Consider the following 10,933-nt stretch of genomic DNA (forward strand, 5'->3'; position numbering starts at 1 on the left):
CTGTTGCTAAGCGAGTGGGCCATGGGGAGGGGAGGAAGGGCGAGCTGCTGCGTGCCACGCAGTGTATGTGATGCGGTCGTTCGGGGCAGTGACTTCATAGGACTCGGGAATGAGACTGTGAATGAACGTGTGATTTGTTTGTTGCACTAACTCTAGTTTCGAGAACGATTTCCGTGAAAGAAGGGTGACGGAGACATTACATAGCAGAGCGAACTTCCTTGCACGTTTCTCCAAGATAAAAATGGACTCAACGAGACATCCTGAAAGGTAAGTTATGCTACCAGCTAAACACGTCTCCGTAGTATTATATCGTGGCTCTGTATGTCAGTCTCATATGTCTTACGGGATGTTATGCCATGTGGCATGTGCTTTCCTTCCCTCGAGAAAGAGTTTGGTTAGGGAAGTGGAATTGTATATCCCTACCTATAGTTTTGCCCTATCTAAGCTCTGCTCTAAGCTGTGATGCTTGGCGAAAGCACACGAAAACTTCGATTGAGCGACATCGGTGCCCTTTCAAAATGAATGTGTAGCATTTATGACAGTTACATCTTAGCTAAGGAAAAGGCACCTAATTAAGTTGGGGCACTTCTCCCCCTCTTCCCCCCCCCCATCTTGATGTTCCGAGCATGAACTCGAGAGACGGATATGAGTGAGGACTTGATTTATTCAAAATGCCATATCAAGTCAAGGAAAAAAGACATGTTTTTTGAAAATATACAACAGGATGACAACGGTAAGGTTGACAGTCATTTCCATTTCTTGACTCTTACCTTTCCAATCCAGCGTCTTTCCCGGACAATATAGCTCGAATCCTTTCTATTCGAGAGAGGAAATGATCGACAGAATTCATGAGGTAATTTAAAACTAGGCAGTATTTTATGAATATATTTCCAATGAAATGCAAAAATATTAGTCATGTTACATCAAAACACCTGCATTCCCATCTACTCTGACCAATTGACCGAATTGGTGATGGGGTTTAGACGATTGCGGCCTAGACATAGACCCTCACGCCCAACAGGTTTGAATGCAGCGTTACGATTGCATAGAGGCAAATTACAAAAAAATGGCATCAGGTGCTCTCACATCTCCTCACTCCTGGATGATCGTAGTAGAAACCCAGAACAAATTCCGCGAGTAACATAAAGCTTGAGTTCCAAGCTCCTAAACAATAACTTAATTTTAACCGTTCATGTAAAGGCGATACATGCATGTGCTCGAGACGGGACAAGAAGTTTGTGTATCCTTCGGTAGTTTAAGAGCGTTTATATGCTGTACTGATACACGCAGGAAATAGTGCAAGACACGAGTTTGGAATCTCGTTACATACCTAAATTAAAATATATTAAAATAACTACAACTTGCGCTCACTCATTCATCTTCACTGCTCTAAAAACCAAGGCGACCTCAATTAGCTTCTTAGATTCTTCCGTTAGCAACCGCTCAGCTATAACAATATGCACATCATTTCTGGCGCTGTAAAACTGAAGCTGACAATATGGCACAAACGGTGTCTCGGAATGGGCTAGAGCGGTGAATAAGGTCGAAGCAGGCTCGCTTATCTCTATCCAGAGCGCACTACACACCAATAATCTCACCCTAATCTCACACGCTCATTGGTCCAGCACCAGATACACAACCGCGACTTGCAAAAGCGAAGCAATGCAGTGAACTGCCATGGTAAAATCACCGACTTGTTGCGGACCTAACCTTCGGACGCTGCACTGTTGCGACAGTAGCGCCGCTCTCAAAAGTGAGTTTGAAGACTCTTGGCACAGCTACATAGGTGTCGCCCCAGACTGTTCCCCAGCCGTCAGCTAGCCAGCTCAGTTGTTGACGGTCGGCTGGCCGCGAAGACCTCCGCCGGGTCGCGCAGCCTTGGTTCTGTCAATGTTGACCTGCGACTGCAGGTTCGGTGGCAGACGCTCGTACACCTCCTCAGGCACGTCATCTGCCGGGAAACACGGGGGCAGTCGTTTAGTCAAGGTACCATAGGTTAAAATCATGCGTAAAATTGGGGGTCTGGAGCAGACGGGGCTCACGTCAGGGATTTCAGACATAAATTGTGCTTTAGGCTAGCACTTACGAGTGTTCTTATTACATTTTTAGTTGAAAAAAAAAAAACATTGATACTCTACATCGCATCTATTTATCTACCCTTTTCTTGGAAGCCGTTTTTCTATGACGTTATTCGTTTGCTTGAGAGCAAGTTTCCATTGTCACGCCGCTCTGCAGTCTCGTGTGCAGTTCCACCTACCGTTACACCGGTAGACCAGGTCGGACCAGATGATCATCTCCTGTGAGAAGCAGAACACGCCGATCCGGCCTCCCTTGAGCGTGCTGTCGTAGATGTTACCGGAGTCGGCCACCAGATACTCGCCCTGTGGACAGACCATATATATGGTGACTTCAGATCGGTCACGGTGGTTCATAAAGAACAACACATGTAAAACATGTAAGTGGGCGATTTAGTTCAACGCCAGTGGGTAACGAAACTTGCGTAACGTTAATTGATTTATTTAAGTTCCAATTCAATAGAAATACCTATTAATCGAGCACCGGACACTCTGATAGTCTTCTCGCAATCGTTCATATGATCAAAGTATTGCCTCCAAATCGGTTGGTTTGGATAAACAACAAGCCAAATAAGCAATCGTATTGAATACCGATGTTAACACGGTTATCGTCATAACTAAAACCACAGTGCCTGACCACAGATTCCTACGCCTCCGTTTTCGCATCGCGTCACCAGTTTACTCGCAGACCCAAACGACTCTAGTCGTTTACAGGAGTATCCGCCGCCAGTTGGGTCACATACCTCGTAAATCCTGAGCCGGATGAGCCCGATCTGTGGCCGGTGCAGCAGCAGCCAGCGGTAGGCCGTCTTCTCCTTCCAGCCCACGTTCCGGGGGTCCTTCCAGAGCAGCCGAACCTGCGCCAGATCGGAGGGAGTATAAGATTGGCAAAATGTCACAGAAGCTCGTTTTCTGAAAAGGAGGAAGTAGGGATGAAAAATAAATAAATAACAGTGGGACTAGACGAGGCCTGGTGACGTGAGATGTTATTGAATTCTTGCCTGAAGATTGTGACTGCATTCTAAAGAATGTTTTTTCAGGGCACATTTTTTAGGAACAAGGACTACGGAGGCACGGTTGTACGAGCATACGCTAGTTGGTGACGAAATACTGATGCCCTAAGCATCCTTTCCTACGACTAGCCTCTCAGAGACTCTTTTCAGGCGTATTTGGGGCAGACGTGGCCTCAGCGCGTGACCCGACAGCGCAACGCCAACGTAGCCTCAGCGCGTGCTCCGGCGGCCCTACCCTCTATGAGCGGTAATCACCTGGTCAAACGTGTCTCCGGTGTGCCAGAGGGCGTTGCGCATCATCTGGCCGGGTCCCGTGCTGGAGTTGACCACCTTCAGCTGTATGCCCGGCTCGGCCACGGCGCGGAACGGAGTCGGGAGCCAGTACGTCTGCGTGCTCTTCTTCCACATCACCGTGTAGAACTTCTTGTTGTCCTGGTAACTGTTGGAGGAGTGGAGGGCGATGGTTCGGTTAGATCTACTCGGGGTGAGTATCAATGTTGACATCATTCTCATATCGATAATGGTTGGAGTACCCTGAATATCCCGAATGGTTGAGATTATATGAGATGCAAGACATTTTTATAATTAAAGTCACTTAAAAAAATTAAATAACATGTTACCTGAACACGAATCCTACGTAATCGTCGTCAACGGTTGTGTCAATGAAGAATGTGCCCTCGAAGTCGACTCCAGCAAACGTGTTGAATCCTGACAAAATTAATAAGGCGTGAACAATGCAGTCTTTAAAGGTAGTGTGCCAGCTTTCTTGGACCGTATGGAGTTAATGGCCCAGATAAGGAGAACCGGATTTTTAGAACTTATCCATACCTACCTTCAAAACTCATGGAAACGTCTTAAATTCTTCAAATTTTGAGTACCCCAGTGCGAAATTCGCCCCGACGGGTTGTTGGTCGTACCCCAACCACATTTCACACCACTATGAACAATAAATGCACACACTGAAATCGCTATTACCGATAGTCTCATCCAATCAAGTTTCGATAAACCCGTTCATCATCATCTCCTGCGGTTTCGAACACGCCTGTTAGGTGGCTTCTGATGCTCGTCGAGGTCGGAATTTCCAAATACGCGTGGTGCGTCGGGCCGCGCGCTCTGACTTCGGCCAAGAAAAATGCGTCAGCTGATCATTGTCATTTCTGCCACTTGCGTGTGGTGAAATGGGGTCATAACTTATAAGACGGCTTTTTCATATCAATTATTTACATAAAATCATTTTTCAAACCATAAATAATGTTCGACAGCCAAATAAAAGAAACAATACCAATACGGGCTTACAGTTTAAGGCTCGACATTGTGTTGTCGCTTGTGTTGTCTACGATTAGACAGCTGATAACTCATTCCCGTACGTCGTATGGTCGTAACACTATAATGACCTTTGCTTATTGTCACAAGTGCGCCGCATTCGCGATTGTTGCCCGACGCCTGTTTGCAGGTGAGCCCACTACAGTTGTTATACATATCTAAAAACCGATAAACTTTTAGGCGAAAAAGGCACTATTCCAGGCCCATTTTTGATTTTTTTTGCGATATTAGGTAAAAACAGAAGCTTCTTATCCTAGGAAAAATAAAATGGGAAATCTTTCAAAGGTGGCACACTACCTTTAAAGATCACAGAAACACACTGAGCTGCTTGGTACATAATTGTATGTATATAATTCGGAAATTAACAGGACATTTCCGGTAATAGACCATTGTCCAAGAAAAAGATTGTCAACACAAGCGATTTCTTGGAGCTACGATTATCTCGCTTGGGCGTGCCTTTTGCTAGCACGCAATGAAGAAAATTACTTCATCAAACACTGAAACTACGGTAAAAGTGCACACTTACAGTTCACCATTTCATTTTACTTGTTTTTATTATTATTATTATTCTTTTTTTGAATGAGCTGAAGGTCTATCATTTATTCATTGACCGATAGCAGTGTTAATTGGTGCAGAGCTCACCGACAGCCAGTCCCGGGTCACTGTTCATGGTCTGCACGATCTCGGCTCCCTGGTTGTAGATCACCCAGTTGGGGTCCTTCTGGGACTCGCCGAACGGATCCAGCACCACCGTCTGATACGACCTGCGATAGGACGGGGAGGGTTAAGGATGTCCTGGGGTAAATGGTGGATAATAATGCACTAAATACGAAAATCATAGCGGGAACGACACACGCACCAGAAGTTTTGCTATTGCAAAACACGGTCTATCACTTTGGAGACGTCAAAAATCCTTCTTGCTACTGCATGGCAGCAATCACGATAATCGCAAAAGTTCTTCCTCATACGCCTCAATCCGATCCCCTCCCTTGCTCTCTCACCTGAAGTCGGTGGCGTAGATCTGCGAGTTGTTGGGACAGTTGTCGTATTTATCGATGACGTTATCTCCGTCGGTGTCCTTGTCGCAGATGTCCCCTCTGCCGTCCCGGTCGCGGTCGGCCTGGTCCGGGTTGGGCCGCAGTGGACAGTTGTCTCGGCTGTCGATAATGCCGTCGTTGTCGTCATCGTCGTCGCAGACATCTCCGCGCCCGTCGCGGTCTGTATCCACTTGGTCGGCGTTCGGAATCTCCGGGCAGTTGTCACGGTTGTTTTGGATGCCGTCCCTGCCGGAGGAAAGTTAGCAATGTTGGTGTCAATGGCGGTGAGAGAGTGCATTTCGGTAGGAAAGTTGTCCGTGATTGAAGGGGAAGTTTTTAGGCGGGTAGGTAGTTGTCTCACAGCGTTTGGTCCGCAAGGATATCGACACGGCAGCAAGAACTAGAGTGACTGGTGCCATTAAGAAGTCAGTTTTTACACAGCTTTATCGGCTGCTGGCATCATTATCAGTCATGTTGTTTGAATAACCAAACACCTCGAAAAATCAATACATTCTTTTTATCCTACTGTCACTCGTCATTCCAAGATAACGTCATAGTGTAATAAATAACTGGTGTTATAGTGTTATTTATTACACTATGATAACGTTAACCCTCGCCGGACCTATTGGTTTTCTACATACGCGCCGGCCGAGGGGGCCCCCTCGCTGTTTCGCCCCTGGTGGAGCTAGCGCGTCGCGGAAAAAAACGAGCGTGTGCGCTGTTACAAGACGCAGAGATTGGTACCCGCTTTTAACCCGCGCCCCGCTGGGCTATTCAGCCATACGCGCCCTGCTGGGGGGGGGGGGGGGCAGATTCTGCCCCCCTGTCTAACTTCCGAACCGTTGGTCGTAGAAAGACGGGGAAAACGGCAATCGAAAGCTCTCAACAAGGCGGATCTTAAGTGCCCAAATTTTTTTGCTTAAGTAGGTCAGAGGTCAGGTCAAGGTCAGGTCAAGGGTACAAAATGCAAGTTTCTACAGTATCGGCCTTGCACCGTAGTTGCCGAAGAATGGACGGAGACTGATTGCCCAAAACGTGTTCTTAGACTACCAAGACAATATTTGTTGCACACAATGTCATTCAAAGGTCAAGGTCAAGGTCAGGTCAGGTCAGGTCAGGTCACCAAAAACAAAATATAGAAAAGGGCATGTGCGACACATGTTTTATGGGTCATTTTACTCATGGAATTCAATAGGCACACTCAATAAGTGATATGGACCACCTCTGGATGAATTTCAGGTCGAGGTCAGGTCAAGGTCAGGTCAAGAGGGGTCAAATTTTGAAGTTGGTTGTTAAGGCCTAAAAAGGTGTCTATCCGATGCAGTTTTTCACGGCGAATCGAATGGTGCTATTTTTATTTCCGTACGAGGTCTAGAACTTCCAAAAAAATCATTTTTCAAAATTTTTGTGTGTCGTGACGTCATAAAATTTTGAATAACTCCCACATTTTTGAACCGATTCTTCTAAAAATTGGTATGTAGGTGCACATAGACCACTTCTTTGACATATATTCCGGTTTTTTCGATAAACTCAAAATTTTGGATTTTATAAATATTTTCCCAAAAAAGTCAGTTTTTTGGAAAAAATTTGGCCAAAATCCAAAATTTTCAAAAACCGAGATAGCCATTTGATAGACGAAGTAGAATCACGTATAACCTTTTTTGTTACGTCCTGATTCCTTTAAAAATGAAGAAGTTAGCGGCGTTTGAAATTTTGCCGTTTTTTAGGCGAAAATGGCGAACATGACGTCACTAAAACGTCAATTTCTCAAAAAATTTTCCGACGGATTTCGCTCAAATTTCCAGGGAACGTGTCAATTTGATGTATGATAAGGTACTGAAAGTTTGACGTCGCTGGCGTAACGCGTTTAGAAGTTATTGGCGAAAAACGGGAGGGGGGGCAGATTCTGCCCCCCCCAGCGGGGCGCGGGTTAAGGTCCTAGGTCAACCGGTGACCTCTGCGGTCAGGTCAAGTGCCCAAAGGTACGGTTCAGTTTTTGGTGAATAACTTGGCAAAAACGGCCACAGAGCCGCGATTTTGGCAGCATCGTGTTCGCCTCGCTCAGGCGCGTCGAATGATATACTTTTTGTTTGGGTCAGGTCAACTTAGGGTGTTGACCTCAGGTCACGGTCAGGTCAGCGCCCCCAGGTCACGAATTTGGTCAAAAGAGGTCATGTCGCATATCATTCGATTCGGCAGGTCTTCCTGAGTCCATTGGTGGCTTTCCCGACTCGCTAGCTCAATTTGATAGGGAGTTATTGACGAAAAACTAATATGACCTTGATGACGTCATAAATGACGTCACGCAAGGTCAACATTGCAAAAGTGACGCATCTAACCTTGCAAGGAGTGCATCAAATCACGATTCTGTGTGCTTGAGAGAGTTGGAGATCGTTCCCGGCGCCAGAATAGCAGTTTTTATTTTCCCCATTGACATAGGTATAATGGTGAAGTCACGAAAATGACCTGACCTCATATGACCTTTAGAGGAAAAATCCGAGATATACAAGTTGTGTGACTCGTAATGGATACTAGATCATGCAAGTTTCATTTCCCTGTGACAACTCCTCTGGTAGTCAGGGCGTTGCGAAGTTGCGACATCTGAAGACCGTGCAGAGGTTCACTTATGACGTCATAGGTCAGTGACCTGACCTGACTCGAAAATGCAGTTGGTGTCAAAAGATCCGGCTTGAATCAAAGGTCAGGTATGCCAAGTTTCAGCTCTCTATCGCCAGCGTGTTTGGAGCTATATCGAAAAAACCCTATGGGGGGCGGCACCCGCCCCCCCCCCCTCGGCCGGCGAGGGTTAATCTTGACCGTAACACTTCGTCCCTCCACCAGCCGTTCCCAAGTTCCACCCCTTGACTACCCCGCTCCTCGCCACCTCCCCATCCCATTACTACTACCACATCCCCCTCCCCTCCCCTCTCCCCACCTGTCGACGTCGTCGTCTGTGTCGCAGGCGTCTCCGACCAGGTCGCGGTCCTCGTCCCTCTGGTCCGGGTTGGAGACGGTCGGGCAGTTGTCGCAATCGTCGCCCAGACCGTCGCTGTCCCGGTCGCGCTGGTCCGGGTTCGGATTCTTCGGACAGTTGTCGTTCTCGTTCAGAATACCTGCCGGGAGGGAGCGTTAGTGGGTGAGGTCAGTTGAGGAGAAACAAATTTGAAGTGGAAAGACGCTCATGGAGAACATTAATAATTAGAACTCATAGTCAACATAAATAACATACACATGCGTCATGCGCTATCGCCACTCACGGCAACAGGCGGTAGCGTATCTGTTCTGTAAGCCAGTTTGGAGCGTGAGGTGATCCCACATTTTAAACCGTCCAAAATCTGCACCATGAGCAGCCTGGCGGCCTGGTGCAGCACGATCAGGCGTTTGGCAGCCTGGTCCCCAAACAATTTTTTCTTCAAATTGTTTTGCCGTAAGTGAAAGATAAGCTTGCTATGAATCACTTGCTAGCTCTCTCATAGGGGAGAGTGGGGTAAAGCGGCCACCCGGGGCAAAGCGGCCACCCATCGTTTTAGCCCTTCGTAGCTGGCGTCAGTTCCAATTTATGGTTTCCAATTATACTTCTCTTCACGGTCGTTCGAATGAGCCAGACCGGGGTTTCAGGCCCATCACCATTGTTCTGTGAAACACGGAAAAGCATTTCTTGCCAGGTTACCAACTATGTTTACAATTTTCAAATGTTATGTTATTCCATAACCGTTTGAATTTTTTTATAAGCGTTCTTGTCGATGCATTGCATGGTTATTGTAGCGGGGCTCGGCTGCAAGAGATTTATTTGTTTGTTTGATTTGCGAGGCTGGTCAGTCACTGGCGGACACATAGACTGCTACACTGATGGAGTGGGCAATGGGGTTAAGTTGGAATGCAAAAAAAAAGGATTTCTGACAAGGTTACCCTGATAAATCTCTCTTCCCGATCAAAGGATTAAAATAAACAAAAGTTCATTACATTGCAAACTTCCATTAACTGCACAGAGGGGCGCCTCCCACTGGATATAACCATTCATGCTCACATTCACACCATCATGCACACTTTCCTTTCATACATATTAAAACACCAGGTCGCTAAACTGGCCCCTCCCTGTTTACCTAACCTCCCCCAGTGGTGTACAGTAGCCGTTGGTAAGCATGCGTCAAAACCTTTGTCCTTTACCATTATACATGATCTCTGGAAATTTCCTCCTTAGAATGTACGTCAGTTGCTTGGTAAAATGTATTATTCCCATTCGACTGCTATAGTTCTCTCTTAACTTAAAGCTCGCCCCTAAAAAAATACAACCCTTCCCAAAATACTCATTAACTCCGACCGGCTTTACTCACCTTGCGATTTCCGTTTACAATTAACCAATATGGCTCAATCATCATAGATAATACCGATCGAGTGACAATAACATACACGTCATACCTTGTCGGATCTTGGCCCTCCCCTCTTTCTGATATCTACGGCAGCGGAGGCCTAAAACCCTAACATTAAACGCCCCAGTCACATGATCGACGCAAGACGGGCTAAGGGTGCGTGGCGGCACGATGTGAACAAGTGCTGCCGCCGTCTTAGTGCCGACATGTGATGGGCCTAACCCGCACGTCGCCGGTGGTGCGGCCGTGCCCTACCTATCCCCCGGGTCATAAAACTGTCAGTTAGGTTCCGCAGGTAACACTACACCGTAGGTTCTATGAGGGACATAACCTATCCTTTTGCCGGAGTGAGATTTTAAAGCAGGCCGGATTTCCCTGCTTTTTAGAGGGTCCAACCCTCCTTCCGAATCACTCCGGGTGGCCGAAATTTAAGGACGACTCAGCAACTTCGCCCCGTGGTGCTCTTACCGCGCCAAACCACGCCCGTGGGGTATTCCATCTTCCCACACACCCCGGGTCCCTTCCCGCCCAGGGGCCTTGGAGCAGCCGGACCTATCTGCCACTACCCCGCATCTGGCCGGAGGGAGTACTTAGTGCACCTTTCTGGAGCCCTCCCTCTTCCAGGATCTTGAGACCAATAATAATGCATCTTTCTGACGCGCTAGTCTCCCCCCCCCCCCTTCGGGACGCCACCCGAGTTTCTACACGGCCTTCGAGTTACCGCCCTTCTCTGGACCCCGATATCCCGGCCGTTCCCTCCCTAAACTGCCGTCGCAGACCCTACTCGAAATGACCAACGCGCGCCCATGGCTACGTGGCTGCCCGCGACATGGCCAGTGTCGGCTCGCAGCCCTCACATGGTTCGCACGCGTGGTATATATTGTTACCTGGTCGGCCCCGGAACTCAAGCCGGTTTCCCGCGCCACTCCGGCGCAATACCCTTCCTATATCTCCCTGAATACCTTCCCGCGCTATACCTGCGCAATAATTAGCAGCGTGACCAGGTCCTACCCAATTCCGTTCTCGTGACCTGCTGGTGAGCGGTTTCCTGCGGTGGACTCCGTTCGGCAGGACACGCCGGATACATCCTAACTTTTTTATCATCGGAGTGGGGA

The 10,933-nt window shown here is 47.6% G+C and overlaps 1 protein-coding gene across 1 annotated transcript in view; it reads right to left on the bottom strand.

Annotated features, from left to right (window-relative positions):
* Positions 1–871: 871 nt before the first annotated feature.
* LOC122378762 (cartilage oligomeric matrix protein-like) overlaps positions 872–10,933 on the bottom strand; it is a 35,212-nt gene continuing 25,150 nt past the window's right edge. Inside the window, exons 8-15 of the mRNA XM_043360227.1 lie at positions 8,384–8,561; positions 5,413–5,694; positions 5,054–5,175; positions 3,709–3,796; positions 3,344–3,527; positions 2,819–2,932; positions 2,258–2,381; positions 872–1,951 (exon numbers count right to left, since the gene is read on the bottom strand). Coding sequence (XP_043216162.1) covers positions 1,827–1,951; positions 2,258–2,381; positions 2,819–2,932; positions 3,344–3,527; positions 3,709–3,796; positions 5,054–5,175; positions 5,413–5,694; positions 8,384–8,561 — 1,217 coding nt within the window. The 3' untranslated portion in view covers positions 872–1,826. The remainder of the gene's footprint in view (positions 1,952–2,257; positions 2,382–2,818; positions 2,933–3,343; positions 3,528–3,708; positions 3,797–5,053; positions 5,176–5,412; positions 5,695–8,383; positions 8,562–10,933) is intronic.

Source organism: Amphibalanus amphitrite, unplaced genomic scaffold, assembly GCF_019059575.1.
Source record: "Amphibalanus amphitrite isolate SeventyFive unplaced genomic scaffold, NRLGWU_Aamphi_draft 000064F_arrow, whole genome shotgun sequence".
NCBI classification, from domain to species: Eukaryota; Metazoa; Arthropoda; class Thecostraca; order Balanomorpha; family Balanidae; genus Amphibalanus; species Amphibalanus amphitrite.